We start from the raw sequence: 20,313 nt of genomic DNA, 5'->3' as shown, positions 1-20,313 counted from the left end.
AGATATTTATTTAATCGTCGTATCTTCAGCATGATCCACCAGGGTAGATTTTAGCATACATTATCAAAGAGAAATCTCATCATCTTTTTATTATGCTGCTTAAGAAATACCTTGATTTTAGAAATTAGTTCTCTGAAATACTGCAGAATTCTTTTTTTGCTTTATAATTCGCTATAAATGGTCATCAACATATGTTACAGTTGTCTTGTTTCTATGTTTTGTTATGTGCTGTTGTTAAATATTTTTATAATAGAGGAAATAAATGTAAGTTATAAGTAAATAAAATTAGACCATAGAGATACTTGTCTTTGCTGATTGCATCTTCATTTCAACCACATATATTACTATAGCTTTAGTTGTATATATTACATTTTAATAACTGGATGTTTGCTTTTGTATGGTTATGCTTTATTTTTTAAATCTTGCTTACTAGATATTAATTGCAGTAAGTCCATAAAATATCTGAGCCATTTGTTTCCAAATTAAGTACAAATTGAAGACACATGGTATAAATCAGCAGTTACTGGACTGTATTGCTTCATTGTGCCCTTAATATGTTAGTAATATTTTCACAATGCCTCTAGGCTAAAAGAAATATAAATAGCTAACTGTTCCTTTTATTAAGTAGTTAGATCCAAACAAATTAATTTGTATTCACGTCCTAATAACTTAGTATCTATTGAAAATTATACACAAAAATCTAAAGAATAATATCTTTGTTTCATTCTTAAATAAACACAATTACTGATTAATGGAATGTGTATGCCTATTGGGCAACACCCAAGTTCTTAAACCTTAGAATCATGTTGGATACCTCCACTTTCATCTTCTGTTCTACCTTGATTTTTTGGTAGTACTTTGCAAAGATATGAAGTCATCAAAAGGAGTGTAATGTTAAAACTGGGAACTATCTTGAACTAGTAGTTTTTGCAGTATCTGACGGATGTCGTTAGGTTTCTCTGAATAATTTTAAATATTTTGTGAGTTTACTGTGGCATCTTGGGATGCACACAGTTTGGGGAACTCAAGTATAAATAATTGCCTTAAACTAATAAGTGTTTCCTTGACTGTTTATTATTTTTCAGAATGTGTTGGGAAAAAAATGTGTTGAAACATTTTTTGGAAACAAATGTGGAAGCACAAAAGTAGGAAAGTATGGGAATTCAAGGTTGATCTTATATTACTAAAATCCATGACGTACAGATTCTGATATTAAATGCATTCTTTAAAAGGTGCAAGAAGTATACAGGTGTTTATAAGCAAACCCTGGGACCCACTTTCAGTCTACATGATGAGTACACTTGATCCTGTTTTACTTTATAGATTCTTACTGTATCAGGGGTTTTCAGAAAAATAGAACCAGTTCTGTGTATATGGAAAGAGAGAGAGAGAGATTGAGAGAATATACACACGTAGAGGCGCACATACACGAGAAGGGGGGTGGATTTTAAGGAATTGGCTCATATGATTGCAGGGACTAGCAATTTCTAATTTTGTAGGGCAGGCTGCAAATGAAAACTCAGGCAGGATTTCTATGTTACAGTCTTGAGGCAGGGTTTCTTCTTTCTAGGAAACCTTAGTTTTTGCTCTTGAGGCTTTCAACTGATTGAATGAAGCCTAACCCACATTATCTAGGGTAATCTCCTTTACTTAAAGTCAGCTCATTGTAAATGTTAATCTTATCTGCAAAATACTTTCATGGCAACATCTAGACTAGTATTTGACCAAACAACTGGACCCTTAGCCTAGATGAGTTGAATAAGTCTTTTTGGCTCTCAGAGTTAATTGGCTCTCAAGATTAATTAGAGTCGTTTTCTGGTTTTGCTCAAATTATTTTTTTCCAGCTCAAGGCTTGCCCCAAATTCTTATATTCCAATTCTCTGGTTTGCTGGAATTGAACTTTAGCCATTCCTTATGAGGTTTCAGCCTTTAACAGTACTTATCCACAAGTAAATAGCATTTCAAATATTTGAGATGCCTCCTGGTCTTTTTTCAGATGGACCAGCTTTTGGGAAATATGATTGAAATGTGGGTTGATCGCATGGACAATATTACCCAACCTGAAAGAAGAAAACTTTCGGCTTTGGCTTTGCTTTCTCTTCTGCCATCTGATAATAGGTGAGGAAATGTTTTCTTAAAATTTGTTTTGTTAAAGCATCAAAATGTTAGCACTGTTTTGGCCATTGGTATTGCTGTATGTTGCTGGGCAGTGCTGTTTTATGCATATGTATGCTAATTTTGTTAGTAGATAATGATGTGGCAAGTGTTGGTCTAGATCTAAAAAGATGTGCTTGGAGTGGTGGGCACTGCTATTTAACTTGGTTATGTTCATTTTACCAATTTCATTTTTGTCTGAATTCCCAATTTTTAAAATAACCAGATTTTGTTAGACTTATTTTAGGTCCTCTTTTTATATGAATATATTAAATATATAATATTTCAATGTCAGTAGCACTTCATAAAATATATTATCCTCTTGGTAATTCAAAAGTTTGTTACATAATTTTGTTGTTATTTATTTTGGATTATCTCTAAAGAAGCTTACAAGTTATTGTTTTCTCCTTTCTTAGATGAAGTCATAATATACTTTACAGTAAAGCTTTGTTAAAATTCTCATTTCCAAAAGCAAATACAAACTGCTTTGATTTTGGACATTTTTCGAAGAGTATCTTGGTTTTGCTTTTATCCCTGTTTTTGTTTGGCATTATATGCTTTTTTTGGGCTACTTTTAATTTTAAAGGCATAAAAGCAGGCCTTTTAAGACTTGATACTGTGTGAGAAGAATGATATATCTTTTTGTCTTAGGGAATTTTTAGAGCACATTTATCCTAGTGATAAATTAGTGAAATAAGTGCAGTTAGCTTTAGAAATTCTTCTTAAAAATTTATTATTTATTTCTGGTATGGTAATTTGGATTAAGAACACAGGTAATTGTTTAGTCCTAACACCATAACAATAGATAATAATTTTTGAGCACTTACTGTTAGCCAAAAACCGGGTTTGCCTCTTGGTGGGTGTGGAGCCAAAAGGTAGAACCAAGTCAAAGACTGGGAGAAGGAAGGGTTTATTACTTGCAATAAGTAAGAAGAGCACTGGGGATCTTTCCCAATGGAGTGTTTCCATGAACAGCAAAATTTGGGAAGTTTTAAGCTAAGGGTACATGCATATTTGTGAAGGTGCTTGGGTGTTTGACAGAGTCCAAGCTTTGGTTGATTGAAGTCATGGGGGTCAGTGAAGGTCATCATCATCCCTTACGTTCCAGTTGATCTGGAGGTTGAGTGGCTAGGAGGTTTAAATTCTGCAGAACTGCTCAAGAGTGCTTCATGCTAGTCTTTACTATTGAAACAGAACTGTGAGTTTTTACAACTAATTTGTTATCTTTGCTCTTGCTAATTCTCTTGCTTGATAACAGTTTGTTCTTTTGTTTCCTTAAGATCATTATTACCAAGTGCTGCTCAAGGTTAAGCATTGCGGCCAGGCTTAGATCACAGAATGACTTAGGGCAAAAATGGCTTCTCTTATGTCAAAGCCATGCCTGATTCTCTTTCTCTGGGGACCCCCTACCTTATATGCTTACATTATCATATGCATTATATTTTGCTGAGTACTTTACATTTATATCTCATTTAATTTTTAAACTGTCCTCAGTTAGAGGCATGATTGTCTTTTTATAGAGCGAAGAAATAACTTAATGTTAAATGACTTGCCTAGGATCTGGCAAGTGGCATGTCATAGGGCAAAGTTTGACCTTGGGCAGCTTGGTGCCAGAGCTTGCTCTTTGAACTACCAGGTGTGCTGCTTCCCAGGTGGATGTACAGAAGACGAACATTATTTCCTCACTGTGAAGCTGAGTGGCGTCTTATTTATTTTTGGAAACCAAATTGAAGTTACCAACATTTTAACTTACTGCTCTTTTCCTTTCTCTTCGTGGAAATACACTGACTAGAGATTTATTCAGGCCTTTAAAATAGAAATGTTAAAGAACCTGTTCTTTGGCAGTAGTCAACACTGTAAACATTTGCTCAGTAAATTAACGGATGGAAAAAAAGTATTAAGGTTAATAGAACATGTTAGAGTTTTCTGTAACATAAAGTACTGAGATTATTGAGGGAAAACTTGAAATGACACAGATTAAAAAGCGAGAAAGAGGGACTTCCCTGGTGGCACAGTGGTTGAGAGTCCGCCTGCCGATGCAGGGGACATGGGTTCGTGCCCCGGTCCGGGAGGATCCCACATGCTGCGGAGCGGCTGGGCCCGTGAGCCATGGCCGCTTATCCTGCGCGTCCGGAGCCTGTGCTCCGCAGCGGGAGAGGCCACAACAGTGAGAGGCCCGCCTACCGCCAAAAAAAAAAAAAAAAAAGTGAGAAGGATACCTAATTGTATCTAAAGCATATACGTTTTACACTTTTTATGATAATACTGTTGCCTTCAATATTTAATTTTATGTGTGTGATTCAAAAACATTTTTGATACTTAAGTTGTGGAAATAGTTGGGTTCTGTAAAGAAAATAAAAAAGGCTTCTAGAAGTCTAAAAGAATACTTAGACTGGGGCTCATGTCAGTCTGCATAAATTGAGGGACAGAATTTTATTAAGGCTTGAAATTTTCTTAAGCGTTAAATTTTCAAATTAAAAAATATGATATCACTTATATGTGGCATCTAAAAAAATGATACAAATGAACTTATTTACAAAACAGAAATAGACTCACAGACACAGAAAGCAAACTTATGGTGGGGGTAAATTAGGAGTTGGGGATTAACATACACACTACTGTATATAAAATAAGCAACAGGGATTTACAGTATGGCACAGGGAATTATATTCAATATCATTTAATAATCTATAATGGAAAAGAATCTGAAAAAATATGTATGTAATCTCTTTGCTATACACTAAAAACTAACACAACATCGTAAATTATACTTCAATAGAAAAATAAATTTAAAAGTTTTAAAAAAGAAAGTAAAAATTGTGAAGAGATAGCTTTGTGAATGGGAAAATCAGATCTTATTTATGTTTTTAAAATGAAGTATTGAAAAATCTATTGGGCAGTAGTGAATTCATGTCATTTTAAGTACCAAGAAAGTCTTGAATAATGTAATAGAATTTTAAAGAATAATGATTTAACTTTATAGTCCTTAATGGATTAATGACTAAAGAAGCATTGATAGGTACAGAAAATGTGACCATCTGAAAAGCAACCAAAAAAACTTAAGTTTGCCACGTTATCATTGGCCCATGACATAACTTAGGAAAATTTATGGTCACATGCTCTAGTGGAAGGTAATGTTGACGTTTAGGTCAGCAGTTTTATCACCTTTCTTCTACTTATAGGTACATAGTTGATGGAGTTTGGGGAAATTTTTTCCCCCATCCACATCCCCAGTGATATTTCTTGGTTAACCTCCTACATAATAGTAATTTCCTCTTCCTGTGTTTCTTTAGACTTTGCAATGTAACATTTCCTTTGCCTGAAATAAGGAGGTCTAGAGAATAATGTATTGATAATGATATTTTGAATCAGGCTACCTTGGGAAATGTTATTTTCTTCTTTTTTATTATAATGGATTTTCACATGCAGAAATAACGCTTTTCTAAAACAGTTTCTCAACCATAGTACTATCGACAGTTTGGGGCCAGATGATTTTTTCATATTGGGGCTGCTGTTCATAGCAGCATATTTAGCAGCATCTGTGGCCTCTACCCACTAGATGCCAGTAGAACCTCCCACCTCCAGTTTAGAATCACTGATCTAAAGAATGACCATTTGGGAAACTATTGTATTAAGCTATCTTTTACCATGATCCACTACTTCTGATTCAGAAATCTGTTAAAGACTGTAGGCTTTAGGACCACACTTAAATTCCAGTGCCACTAGTCACTAATGACCATGGCCAAATAACTTGCCTGTGCCTAAGTTTCCTTGTTTTTAAAATGAGGATACTAATAGTATCTTCCTAATGAGAGTATTATAAAGATTAAATGAGTTTACATATTGAGGTCAAACTGTCTGGATAGATGAGGTTAGCTGTTTTTATTTTATCCCTTTCTTCCTCTCTTTCTCATCCATCTGTCCTTTTACTGCACTGTAAAGTTCTAAAAGCTTAAGTCTCTGTGTACATGCATTAATTTAAATTCAGGACATTTTTAGTATATTGAGTATTTGTTTATCTGTTCATTAATTCATTAAAAATATGCTAACCACATAGGTCAAAGGCATGTCACCTTTAGCTTGATGATCTTTTGTAGTATTCTGCATTGTCACTTAAACTTAAGGGTACATGATTTTGTCCATGTCTTCTCCAGACGTTCTTAGTATATCTTCTTGGTCACCTTCTGAACATAGTGCAATCCTTTTTTTTTTTTTTTCTGTAGTTGTGTAGTACAACTGTCTTGTGTCCTTTTTGTTTTGTAGCTGGAATAATTTCAAGTTTGAATTTTTTTCCCTTTCTTAGGGTCCATATTATACATACATAAAGGGAGTAATATTTTTTCTGCTGATTTTTATATGAAAATAACATTATTTACATATAACTCTTTTAATGTTTTCCTCCAAAGGCATAGATTAAACAAAAACTTTTATAGATGAGAATGAGAATAATCAAACTTTCCTTTGACTCTGTTCTCTGAAATAGCAATTCATTGTCTAACTTAAAAGACACATTTTTATAATGCAGTTCTAATAATTTCAGATGTGAATAAGTGTTCTCTGAGATTAAGCATTTTAAGAATTTTGAATTTTTTGATTTTTTTTTTTTTTTTAGATTTAAGGAAGTCACTAATGGGGAATATTTTACTTAAGCTAGTTGAATAATTCAAAAGAGGTTGACAAAGCAGCAGGGTTTTTAGGTATGATGGCTTGTTTTCCAGGTGAAATTACCTTCTAATAAAGTCCTCTTGGTATCAAATATACTACACAGGTTTGGGTTGGACACTTAGTACCTCTCCATAGTTCTCTTCCATCTCAAGAATAGTATATATTATGATCAGCATTTGGAAATTTATTATTCTGTATAAATTTTCTAAGATAATTTTCTAAGTCATTTTACAGCTTTTAAAACAGGCTAGTAGAATCAAGGTAACAGGTTCCAAAGAGTAGTATTTTGTTATAGTTTAAATATAGCTAAATAAAAGGCAGTTTAAAAATTTTAAATTGTGGATGTGTTGTTTTACCAGAATTATGTTTGGTTTAAACTGACCATTCCTAAGTGAGTATTTAATGTGACAGAATTTTATTTTCATCCTTTAAAGTAGGATGCATCTTTTTTTTTTTTTTTTTTTTGCGGTACGCAGGCCTCTCACTGCTGTGGCCTCTCCACCGCGGAGCACAGGCTCCGGACGCGCAGGCCCAGTGGCCATGGCTCACGGGCCCAGCCACTCCGCGGCACATGGGATCCTCCCGGACCAGGGCACGAACCCGCGTCCCCCGCATCAGCAGGTGGACTCCCAACCACTGCGCCACTAGGATACATCTTTTACTCCTAGGTCATGTATTCTTATTTAGCATTTTACATTATTTTCTTTTATCTGTAAATTCTTAACCTAATATTTTAGTAGCTTTACTACAGTAAAAATTAGTTCTTAATTTTTTACGTCTTTCACAAGAAAAATGTCTTAGAAACATCTTTTGTGTGTATGTGTGTGGTAACAGCTTGATAAGGATATAATTCACAGACCGTACAATTCACCCATTTAAAGTGTACAGTTCAGTACTCTTTAGCATATCCATAGTGTTGTGCATCCATCATCACAATCAGTTTTAGAACATTTTGTCACCTCCAGAAGGAACCATGTGCTCTTCAGCAGTCCTTATTCACTCATCCCTGTCCCCAGCCTCTCTCTCGCTCTCCCCCCCGCCATTCTTTTTTCCTACTGAAAGTGTCTATTCTGAATTTGTTGGTGCTTAAGGAAAGCAGCTTTGCCCATAATTCATTGTGCCCTGGATTTATGACACCAACTTGTATTCGGCTGATTAGGAATGAGGCCAAAATGCATTTCTCTTGGGTCTCTTCAGTTGATAAGTGGCACTTAACTGATTTCTTTCATATAAATTTTAACAAGAATTCATAAGTTGCATCAGTTATGCCCCAAGAGATGGGCATCTCTGAAAAGGTTTGTCAGATTCCTGTCCTGTTTTAACCAGAGTTTTTGGAAAACCTTGGGGAAAGATGGAAATTCACCATCAATCTGAGACTGCATTTAAGTTTTTACAATATTAACTGCAAAAAACAAGATTCCAACATGGCACCCTATAGACCTCCACAGATAATATCATTGACCAAACGAGCATTGTGAGTCATTGCCATAGGCAGATGTTCCTTGATGGGACCTCGAAGGCCAAAAAAAGGACGTTGCTGAATCCATTACTGAAAAGAACAGGCACCAGGCCTTGATAACACTCTCTAATTCCATGGCATTTCGGTGCCTTGAAAGCCTGACAAGTGTAAATTTGTCATGATACTTGTGGTATTGAAGCAATGTTTGAACTCGTTCCAGTGGTATGAAAATGGCTTTCTGTTACCCCTGCAAGTACTGCTGCCATGCTACCTACCGGTTGCAAACTCTGGAGTACTGATATGCTTAAGGAGAAGGCAAGATAAATCCTCATACAGACCAAACATAAGTGCTAGTGTTGTTGTCTTCTCCATTAATGGGGGAAGGATTCCATGGTGCAAGTTTCGAAATCCATCCCTTCTCAACTGAAGTACTGCATCCTGGGTTTTGATTTCATACAGCTCTTGCCAAGAGGACCTTCCAATGGGAAATGCGATTGCTACATTGTTTTTTTTTAATTAATTTATTTATTTTGGGCTGCATTGGGCCTTCATTGCTGTGTGCAGGCCCTCTCTAGTTGAGGTGAGTGGGGGCCACTCTTCGTTGTGGTGTGTGGGCTTCTCATTGCGGTGGCCTCCCTTGTTGCAGAGCACAGGCTCCAGGCGTGCGGGCTCCAGCAGTTGTAGCATGCAGGTTCAGTAGTTGTGAGTCGCAGGCTCCAGAGTGCAGGCTCAGCAGTTGTGGCACACAGGCTGAGTTGCTCTGTGGCATGTGGGATCCTCCCGGACCAGGGCTCAAACCCATGTCCCCTGCATTGGCAGGTGGATTCTTAACCACTGCGCCACCAGGGAAGCCCAATGATTGCTACATTGTTGAAAGCTGCACAGAATCCACACAAGTAATGCTTCATTTCACTAACATTTGCAATATGAGGTGATATATCTTGTTTTTAAAACATTAGGATTGGTGGCCTGTTTTCATGAGCTTCTGAGTTCATCATGTTGCTTAAGATCTTTCTTTGTGAAGGATTTTTTTTTTAACCTGTAACACCATCTGGGCCTGGTATTTTGGGGGATGGTAGCTTTTTGATAACTTTCTCAATTTCTTCCATTGTTACTGGTCTGTTAGGTTCTCTCATCTAGAGTCAGTTTTGGTAACTGGGTTTCCCATTGCCACTGGCGCCGGCTCCGTGCCTGGTAGCCCCCGCCGGCAGGTTGGTGAGCCTGCTAGCCAGCACTGGTGCAGGCGCAGACCTTAATCGACCTCAGAGCATGGGGTGGAGCGTCCGAGAGATTATTTCTTTATTACCAGGAATGTTCTCTAAATACTTTGACCAATGAGGCATAAAACTGCTTTATTTTAATTACATTCCAGCTACCTGTTTGCTTTCTAATATCCTAATGTTAATGAGTAGTAGTGGAACAGTATGAGGATAAATGTGGTTTTTGTATTTGCGGGGTAACAGTCAAGTGAAGAGGACAGAAGTTAAAGAATTACAGAACTACAGAATAAAATGATAACAGTTGACATGGATACTGTGCAGCTGCCAGATTAGGGCATTAATGCAGTACAGAAGGACTTTCCTGAAGAAATGTTTGCTGAGATAATGAAGAAGAGAAATTAACTCTAGTTTGTTGAGAGAAATTAACTCTAGTTAATTGAGTTGAGAGAGAATGAGTATTCCAAAAAGGCAGAACAACCTGGGCAAAGGCTCTGTAGCTGGAGGGGTGAGGACACCTTCAGGAAACTGAAAGAAGGCCAGTGTGGCAGCCATTAGAGTGAAGAGAGTAAGAATAATAAAGCTGGAGAGCTAGGCTGAGAATAGAGCATAAATCCTAGGAAAGTAAGGCCTTCAAGGGAGAGTCAGTTTTATTCTCTGAGATGAATCAGGCAGTTACTAATTTTCATCTAGCAATACTGTTACGCATAATTTACTCATTGTAAATTTGCTGCTGCCCAACTTACCACATATTGAAAATGCTAGAATTCAGGTCTTTAATTTTTGATTTAGTGTTTGCTTGCATGTTTGCTGCCAGCATTCATTCTTGGCTTATTCATTCATTTATTTGTTCAGTAAACATTACGAAATACAGGTGCCTCCATAGTAGACCCTGGGTGCTTTAAAATGTAGGATTTAATATTTTTCAGATACGGCAAGGCCAGCAGATCAGGGACAATTGCCATTGAAGGTTTTTGTTACTTACAGTTCGTTCCCAAGAGGAAGGAGCATACCACACCACAGAGAACCACATGGGGAAACACCAGAGTTGGTCAAGAGATACAGGGAGAGAGGGGGAAATGTGGGCAAGAGCCTTTATTGTGGTTTCTGTGGGAAGGGATGGGAAAGCAAGGGTAAGCCGGTTTAGGACTGGCAAGTTTGAGTAATTTTAGTAGGCTACAGGGTGTAGGGACTGTCATGAGTTGTCTGGTACCTGGCCCTAGGTTAGTTAGGAGAAGGGAGATAGTGGCATGGAGTGTAAGAGCTTGATAGTTGAAGTAAGAGCTGTGGATCAGTTAGTTTGTGTATGAAATATGTGCTCAAAGGCAGCCATTTTCTATCTCTCGGAATTGGCTAACCCTAAGAGGGCCAGTCTTTCCAGGTCCCATCTGTCAAAGCATCAGCACACAGAAAATAAAAAGGCATAATCAATACACTGAGTACTAATTGTCTCTTGTTCTTAGCACCATGACTAACACATAGTAGGCACACGGTAAGTTAATTGAATGAACTTAATAAATATTTACACTGTAATTGGATGTTATTTTTTCTCCCACTTAAGTAACATTTTTTTCTGAACATCTAAAGAATGTTTATGCCTGAAAAATTAAGCTAATTTGATCTCTCAGTTTGTCAGTTCTAGTTGGAAGTAAAGCATACTTTTTGGTCAGTCTTTTAAAAAGTGCACTTTTTGAGGTAAATAGATCATTCTTTAATTTTGTCATATTAACACACCATAAAAAGATGTTCACATTTAGCAGCCCTTTAAGAGGGGTGTTTTTATGTATACTCTGATTTGTAGTATTGTTGCAAATTAGGAGTTCTTCGAATGGGGCTACTTTAGGCATACTTTTAATCTGTTTATTAAAGTCAACATATAAATATATATATATATATCATTTGGGTTTTCTGTAAGATCTACGGAAGTTTTTGGACAACCCATACACACGCGCACGTGTGTGTGTATAGTTATACATACATATATATAGATATATTTATTTATTTATTTATTTAATACCTGACCAATACCCTTTGCAAAAAAAAAAGTGTGGAATGAATTTAGATGTATTACTTTGAAAAGGATGTGTCATTTAAATTTAAATTGGTCATTTGAGCATTAAATATGGTTTCATAAATTTAGAGAGGAGGGAGTGTGAGATTGTGGGATTTGGAATTGAATTTTTGTTCATACACTTGGGAAGTCACTTGGTTTCTTGGAATATCAGTTTACTGTAATGAATAATAAACAATTGATAGTGTTCTACAATGCTACAGTTAAAAAAATACATGCACAGGTTATACAAAGAGTATAGTTAAAGAAATTCCCAAGGCATTTAATAATAAACATTCAGTAAATGCTGACAGTCCTTTTGCATTATTTGTTGTTTCCATGATAATGATGGTTAATTTTGGAATGAAAAGTCATCAGTGAACACATTTGTTTACACATATTATGTGCCATAATTTTTTTAAAAGATGAGAGATTATGAGACATTATTTCTAAAGTGAATTAGTTATGAATTACCTTTTGTTTTCAATAAAGTAGATTAGAGCAATGGGTAATTTCAAACAACAGATTCCTATACATTGTAGAGGTATGATTTTATAAATGGGTTTCCGTAAGTAGGTTGAGATGGCATTGGAAGTCAAGTTGCCACTGAAAAGCTATGCTGTGTATGTGTGTCAAACTCTTGTATCCCCTCTGGAGAAGAGATAGGAGAAGCCAATCTGAGAGGACTGATGGAAAGCATTTTATTCTTTACTTTTGGTGTGTACTTAATAGGCAAGATGATCAAGCCCTGGCTGAGCTATTTCAGTGTGCCATACAGTATTCTAGGTGTAGAATCAGAGTGGCAGAAGGCACCCCTATTATAATTATAATCACCCCTAAAGGTGATTATTCTGCCCTTTAAGTGAATGATCACTCCCTCCTCTTTTCCATCAAATACTTACTGAATGTCTGTGGAATGCTAAATAGTGAGATTACTGTGGGGAAAACGGACATGTCCTTGCATAGTCTAGGGCTTTTGTTTTATGGTGTTTGCTCTTATTATTGCTGTTTTTTCCCCTGAAGATTTAGCTTGAACTGATTTCTAACCTAGTTAGAACCTAGTATATATCCTAGTATTATCTGATTATATACTAATTTGTGGAAAGGGGCAGTGAGGTGTCAAGGGGGAAATTGTTTAGAATATTTATTTTGCCAGAGTTGACCACACAATGAATAATCCTCCTTGGGTATATTGAATGATCACTATTTCTCTTTCTCTCATTGTTATGTAGGGAAAATAGAAACACGTGAAAGAGTACTTTGAGGATTCAGTACCTCAGCTGTTGAGGTTCTGCTCCTCATCTCCTTGTGAATATATGTTTTACTAATGGAATAGATGCTTTTAGATTTCCAAAAGAATAATCTTTGGATTATTAACGTTTTCCTTTGCATCTAACCTAATGCAATTTTCAGTAAGTATTGGTTCAAATCATTTCAGTCTAACTGGGGAAAAACCCCTCTATAATGCAGCTTTTAATCTTATTTTTTTGATTAGGCTATGCACATGTATCTTTTGGTAACAGAAGCTGGAGGGTGTAGACAAGATGGTTTAAGAAGATGGACAGTTGGTGCCATAATTGCATGTTCACTGAGTAGTTTTGTGAAAAATAGAAGTAAATTATTAATTCCTGGGCTTGGTGATTTTTTTATTGAAGGGTTATAATCATTTATAAAACTTTCTTTTTAAAGCCGAACGTCAACTTGTTCTTCTGGCAGGTCCTTTGAAAACCCAGTGTCTCCCCCCACCCCAAAGTTCGGTAGATTTGGAAGTATTTTGAAGTGTTTCTATCCTCTCACCTTAGAATTTGAATGGAAATAGTCCATTTTGGTTTTCATTTCCAATACAAATTCACTTTACCCTTGAAACATACAGCAGAACTAAAGTGCCCCTACCTTCCTTTCTAATATCAAGCCTGGGATACTGATAACAACAAACATTCAGCAATATTTTTGAAGTTTCTATCATGTGCCAGGGCACCATGCTGTGCATTCAGTTTACACATTATTATTCAGTGCAACCTGGCTTCTTAGAACAACAACTACATATGTCTTCCATCTCCTGTCCTAGTTGCTTAGGAGAGTTCCTGAATGCTTGTGACTTTGGGACTACACTCTTAATGCTCTCCTCACATCTAGGACCAGTGCCGTGTCTACAAATTAGATAAGGGCTTCTGACAAACTTTTGATAATGTGGCAGTCATCTTATAGACCATGGGTAATGTTAACTAATCACCAACGATTGTATGGCATCAAGCTTCTTTTAAACAGATAACCCAAGAAAGCAATACTGTGAGTGAATAGGATTGCTTTGAAGTTTCAGGACCTTAAACTGTTTAATGAGAATAAGAGAAGATTCTGATTGAGAATGAGGTATTGATTGGGTATAGGCCCTGAAGCAAAATAGAAAAATAATCTTTACAGAGTAGCTAGTTTCAACAAGGGGATAAAAACTAAGGAATAGAAAAAGTCCTCTGACTTTTTCTGTCATGAATCCTATGTACTTGCTGATTTTTCCTGTGTAGTAAATACTTTCATAGCTTGAGGAGCATCTTACTTTTTGGGATTCTTTTCCTTGGGCTTCTGCTTTTACTCTGAGTCTCAGAGAGAAAAAGACACAGTGTGATGGAGAGGAAAGCTAAATTTAGCTTGAGATGCATGCTGTACCTACTATTTGTGTGACATTGGACCACTTATTCCTCTCTGGGCCTCAGTTTTCTCATATTTCAACAGTGAGGCATTTGAACTAGTACCTGTGGGTCATTATTAGGATAAATTGGAGAATGTATATTTAATGCCTATTAAAGTGTAATGCATATGATTGCTCAATCAATTGTTATCAAACAGGTCTGGCTGCTCACCACTCAAAAATCAATACTCAAGAGGCAAGTGTTGGTAGAAATAGAAAACATTGCTTTTAACCAGAAAGCTGGCAATCTGGGGGGAAGGCGGCCTTGTGTCCCCAAACCAACTCTGAAGTTTCTGCTTGGCCATGAAAGTTTTTTTTTTTTTTTTTTTTTTTGCGGTACGCAGGCCTCTCACTGTTGTGGCCTCTCTCGTTGAGGAGCACAGGCTCCAGAATGTGCACGGTCCCAGCCGCTCTGCGGCAGGTGGGATCTTCCCAGACCAGGGCACAAACCCGTGTCCCCTGCATCGGCAGGCGGACTTTCAACCACTGCGCCACCAGGGAAGCCCGCCATGAAAGTTTTAAAGAAAAAAAGGGGAGGTAATCTCAGTTAATCATTGAGATTCGGAGTCAGAGTCATCACCATCTTTCCCTGCTTGCCAGCTTGTCGGCTTCTTGTGATCTCTCTTTAGATGCTACCTTGTTCACACAGTTTGCTCGTAAGATTACTGAAGGGGAAGCTGGGAAAGAGATCTGGTCATCTGTTAATTATTTATTCTTCATTTCTACTTCTTTGATCTATGGAAAGAACCAACAGGTTAGGCAGGGTATTGTGTGATCAAAAGATTTGAAAGGTGTGCTAGGGCTGGAGATGAGTAGAGCATGGGAGTGCCTGGTTTAAGGTTAGTGACAATATAGCTCTGCGAAAGTGACAAAAGGGGCCTCCTGCAGAGAGCACTTTCCTGCCAAAAGCTGCTTACAGAATGATTGTTACTCTATCAATCATTGCTACTATCTATCAAGTAACGCTGCTACCACTATTTTTTTTTAACATCTTTATTGGGGTATAATTGCTTTACAATGGTGTGTTAGTTTCTGCTTTATAACAAAGTGAATCAGTTATACATATACATATGTTCCCATATGTCTTCCCTCTTGCGTCTCCCTCCCTCCCACCCTCCCTCCCTATCCCACCCCTCCAGGCTGTCACAAAGCACTGAGCCAATATCCCTGTGCCACGTGGCTGCTTCCCACTAGCTATCTACCTTACGTTTGTTAGTGTGTATATGTCCATGACTCTCTCTTGCCCTGTCACAGCTCACTGTTCCCCCTCCCCATATCCTCAAGTCCGTTCTCCAGTAGGTCTGCGTCTTTATTCCTGTCTTACCCCTAGGTTCTTCATGACATGCTACCACTATTAATGTTACTACATCAGTCATTTTGACCAAGTGTGTGAAGGTACCATCTTAGGCTTTCCTGAGGCTTTCCCTCATTTACTCTGAGTCCTTCCCCCATTCAGTCTGTCCAAATGTGACCAGTGCCACCATTTGAGGAAAGACTCTTATCTCCCTGCAGCTGTTTCATGCACAGACCTTGGGCACACGTGCGAGCACTTACTCATTATTCTTTTCATTATTGTTGTTGCCTCCATTTCATTTTTCAGGAATTGGCAGGTATTTCAACCCAGAAAGAAGCTTTTGTTGACTACTCTTTACAAAGTGGTTGTATAGAGTTGACCCTTAGTGTTTATTTGCTACTCTTAACATTCCTCAGTGATAGCCCTTAAACCCCCTTATCTATTATAGACCAGAGAAAAATGTTTGGAATTCAGTCTGTAGGTTGAAGGGAAACTGGAGAAAGAGGGTAGAGGGTAGAGTTTGAGGTAGTTAAAGGTACAGTTTTATTGGCTCACGGTATCATTTGCTCTCCTTTGATATTTCTTTCTTTATCTCTCAGTTTCTCATTTGTCAAAACTCTTTCCAATTTCTATGTCTAAAAGTGATTTCTGCCTCCTTGAATTTTTTTCACTGAATCATGCATCTTTTATCTTGGATTACTTGTCTATTTCTACTTTCTGTATTTTACCTCCTGGGCGTTTTAGAAGTTAGGCCCATGTGTTGAGATATAGTGAAGGGCTGAAAGGTCCAGGCTCTGGAGCCACACTGGTAGATGTGAATTCTCGCTCTTAAAATTAATTGCGTGACCTTGAGCAAAGTACTTAACCTATCTCTGTCTATTTGCTTATCTATAAAATGGAACTAAACTGTTGGATTATTTTGTATGTTGAGTGAGCTAATACGTTTAAAATACTTAGAGTATAATGCCTGGGAAGTAGTATGCTCAGTAAATAAATGTTGCCTGTGATGATGATAATGTTGTACACATTTTTTTCCCTCTGTTTAACACTAAACATAGGATACTTGCTTACAGAATACCTTACATGGTCAGGAAGGATATTGTTAAAATGAGTATCTCAGTTGAACATTTATTCTCTCTCAGGGCATCTTGAGCTGCTTGAGATCAGGGACCAGGATTTTGTTTATCTTTAGTATCCTTATAGTCTAGCACAATGCCTGGCACATAGTAGGTTCTCAGTAATGTTATTGAATTGGATATATTTGATGGAGGTGAGATAACCAATGTACTATGCTCCTCTCAGTCTTGGATACTTCTGAACACCCAGTTACTCTTGTCAGAAACTTTCCACATTTAATCTATCACCAAAGCTGTTAACTAGACCTGTAAATGTATCTCAGATCCATAGCCTCCATTTCCACTTCCACCATCTTTATATAAGCTGTCTTATTCTTCTTCCTGGACTACTGCTTTAGTCTCCTAAACTGATCTTGTATCTCCTGCAAGTCGTATTTCACAGAGAAGAAGACAGAACCATTTTTTTAAAAGCAAAAATGTTCTTTTCCCTCTCCTACGTGAGAACTCTTCAGTGGCTTCCATGGAGTAACTTGTCCTACAGGGTCTGCCAAAATTTTGGCTTACTTCTTGAGTCTTATCCTACTCAGTCATTCTGCACCAGTCTTGCTGGCTAGTCTCTCTGTGTTTGGACTGTGCTAAGCTTCTTTGACAAGAATTTTGACAAATTCTGTAAATTGGCATGCTTTTCAGTACCTTCAAAGCACTCTCTCTTTTTTTTATTGAACTATAGTTAATTTACAATATTGTGTTAGTTTCAGGTGTACAGCTTCAAATTCTTTTCCATTATAGGTTATTACAAGATATTGACTATAGTTCCCTGTGCTATTCAGTAAATTCTTGTTATTTATCTATTTTACATATACTGGTGTATCTATTTAATCCCATACTCCTAATTTATCCCTCAGCCCCCCTCTTTCCCCTTTGATATTCATAAGCTTATTTTCTGTGTCTTTGAGACTGTTTGTTTTGTAAATAAGTTCATTTTTATCATTTTTTAGATTCTACATATAAGTGACATCTTTATAATATTTGTCTTTCTCTGTCTGACTTACTTCACTTAGTATAATCTCTGGGTCCATCCATGTTGCTGCAAATGGTAATATTTCATTCTTTTTTACAGCTGAGTAATACTCCGTTGTGTGTGTGTGTGTGTGTGTGTGTGTGTACACACACACATACCCCACATCTTCTTTATCCATTCATCTGTTGATGTACACTTAGATTGCTTCCATGTCTTGGCTACTGTGAATAGTGCTGTTATGAACATTGGGGTGCATGTATCTTTTCAAATTAGAGTTTTCATCTTTTCCCAGGAGTGGGATTGCTGAATCATATGGTAGCTCTATTTTTAGTTTTCTAAGGAACATCCATACTGTTCTCAACAGTGGCTGCACCAATATACATTCCCACCAGCAGTGTAGGAGGGTTCCCTGTTCTCCATTCAAAGTACTCTTTGTTTTTCCTTTGTAAAACTGGTCATGATTGTAAATCAAACAAGTGTTTGTCTAGCAGTTTCTTATATGTATTTTGTTTTTTACCCACAAATATTTGTATTTGAAAATAAAAGGACTTAAAAACTGTTATTTATTAATTTACATAGAGTAAATTTGACTTTTTTGGGGGTATACACTACTGTAAATTTTCACACATGTAGATTTGTGAAAACATCACCACAATTAGAATACAAGGAATAATTTTATCACCTGAGGAAACTCCCTTTTGCTATATGCTTTAGGAAAGTCATCCTCCCCTTGACCCTTAACTCCTGGCAACCACTGATCTGTTCTCTTTCACTATAATTTTGTCTTTTTGAGAATGTCATATAAAGGGAATCAGGCAGTATATATCCTTTTGAAGCATAATGTCTTTTAAATCCATCCAAGCTATTGTGTATGTTATTAGAATGTTCTTATTTTATTGCTGAGTAGTATTCCATTGTATGGATGTACCACTTCAGCCATTGAAGGACATTTGGGTATCTAGCACATTTTTTTGGGGCCACACTGTGGGGCATGTAGGATCTTAGTTCCCTGACCAGGAATTGAACCTGCACCCCCTGCATTGGAAGGTGGAGTCTTAACCACTGGACCATGAGGGAAGTCCCTCTAATACATTTTAATTACTTTCTCAGTAAGTTCCATGAGCATGACATCCTGGACTTGTTAGCATGTGTCCTCTCTCTCTCTTTCCATATCTTATTCTCTCTGTCTCTATGTGTGTGTATACAGACATTACACACATGCACCAACACACACACACCAGCCATACATGGTGCTTTATTTTTGAACCATTTGTGTAAATTGCATCAATCATGGCCTTTTACTCCTAAATACTTCAGCTGTTAGTCGTCATGTCTTTGTAGTCTCTTTTACACTGTAATGTCATTTCCTGAGTCTTTCTCACTTACAACTAACATTTTTGAAAAATACAGTTCTACTCTGTCTCCTTCTCTCCCTTTCTTCCTCCCTTACTGTCTCCCAGAATGTTCCTAATTTGGGGTTTGTCTCCTATTTCGTCATGGTTAGATCCAGGTTAATCATCCCTGGTTGGAATATTACATAAGCAATGTGTCCTTCTTGAAATATCACATCTAGCAGTATGTGGTGTCTACCTGCTTCTCATTAATCATGTCAATTCTGGTCAAGGTGTTGTCCGATTTCTCCGCTGTGTGATACTTTTCTTTTGTTTTTCCTGGCAACTGTTAAGCAATCTGTATTGAGTTACTGCTCCTCATTAAAATTTTCCCCTACATTGAGCAAAATGATAATATTTTTTATTGTTACTGGACTAATTTTTATTGTAAACCCCATTTCAAGTTTTTATTCTTTTGATTTTAGGATCTATAAGTAATTTTTAAGATCCATAATAAGGTCAGTAACTGCTATTGTAAACCATTCTTTAGATGTAAACCCATCTTGATTGGTTTATACATAGACGCTATATGTCTAAATAATGTAGATGGCATATATGTAAAAGATGGTAATAGAACAGTTTTCCTCTTATTTTTGTATTTTTGTACTTGTGATGGAATTGCTGAATGGAAAGGAAATAGATATGTGTTGAAACTTAAGGCATGAGATTATTTAAAGATAGAGGTAGTACAAAAGAAGGTTTAGCAATAAGAATGAGAGAGAAATAATTTAGTGAGCCAATCTCCTGGAAAGAAAAGGGAGGATGCCTACTTAGGAGGCTTAGTGTTCAGAAATAGTTCTATTGAATATTAGTAGGAATGAGAAAAGGTATACGAGGAATCATTTTGATGTATTATTCCAGAGCAAATTCAAAATGTCACAATTCAGTTGGGGAGAATTATTGTGCATTGGAGATATATGAAGATTTTATTAAACATGTTATAGAACTTAAAGCTCATGAGAGGATTTAAAATTATCTAAATAATACAGATTACTGTGAAATGAAAGTATTTAAAGCACAGGGAAATGTACACTCTGGTAAGTGCAGTGGGAAGCTGGGAAACTTGAGTTCTTATCTAAACCTTGAGTGGGCAATTTTGCCACTAATTAGTGATGTGCTCATAGCAAGAAAGATGCAGAGGTCTCTGGATTCTTTCCCTGCATCAACTTTTTTCATGTTTTGATTTCTGCGGTCTTCTTTAGTAGTGATCACTTGTATCTAAGAGCAGCACCTCCTAGATGAACAGATCTTTACTTCAGGATCTAGTAAGAATAAATATTTTTGTCTGCTTTGGATATTT

The 20,313-nt window shown here is 36.9% G+C and overlaps 1 protein-coding gene and 1 long non-coding RNA gene across 2 annotated transcripts in view; one reads left to right on the top strand and one right to left on the bottom strand.

Annotated features, from left to right (window-relative positions):
- The window catches only part of LOC309960542, a 106,265-nt gene that overhangs the window by 28,597 nt on the left and 57,355 nt on the right, over positions 1 to 20,313 (bottom strand). The gene's annotated exons all lie outside the window — the stretch shown is intronic.
- Positions 1 to 20,313, top strand: part of IPO11 (importin 11) — a 216,301-nt gene that overhangs the window by 140,895 nt on the left and 55,093 nt on the right. The window contains exon 27 of the mRNA XM_082837371.1: positions 1,997 to 2,118. Coding sequence (XP_082693497.1) covers positions 1,997 to 2,118 — 122 coding nt within the window. The remainder of the gene's footprint in view (positions 1 to 1,996; positions 2,119 to 20,313) is intronic.

Source organism: Leucopleurus acutus, assembly GCF_964270905.1.
Source record: "Leucopleurus acutus genome assembly, chromosome: 3".
In the NCBI taxonomy this organism is placed as follows: Eukaryota; Metazoa; Chordata; class Mammalia; order Artiodactyla; family Delphinidae; genus Leucopleurus; species Leucopleurus acutus.
Note: the sequence above shows the minus strand (reverse complement) of the source record. Positions and strands in the feature narration are given on the sequence as shown.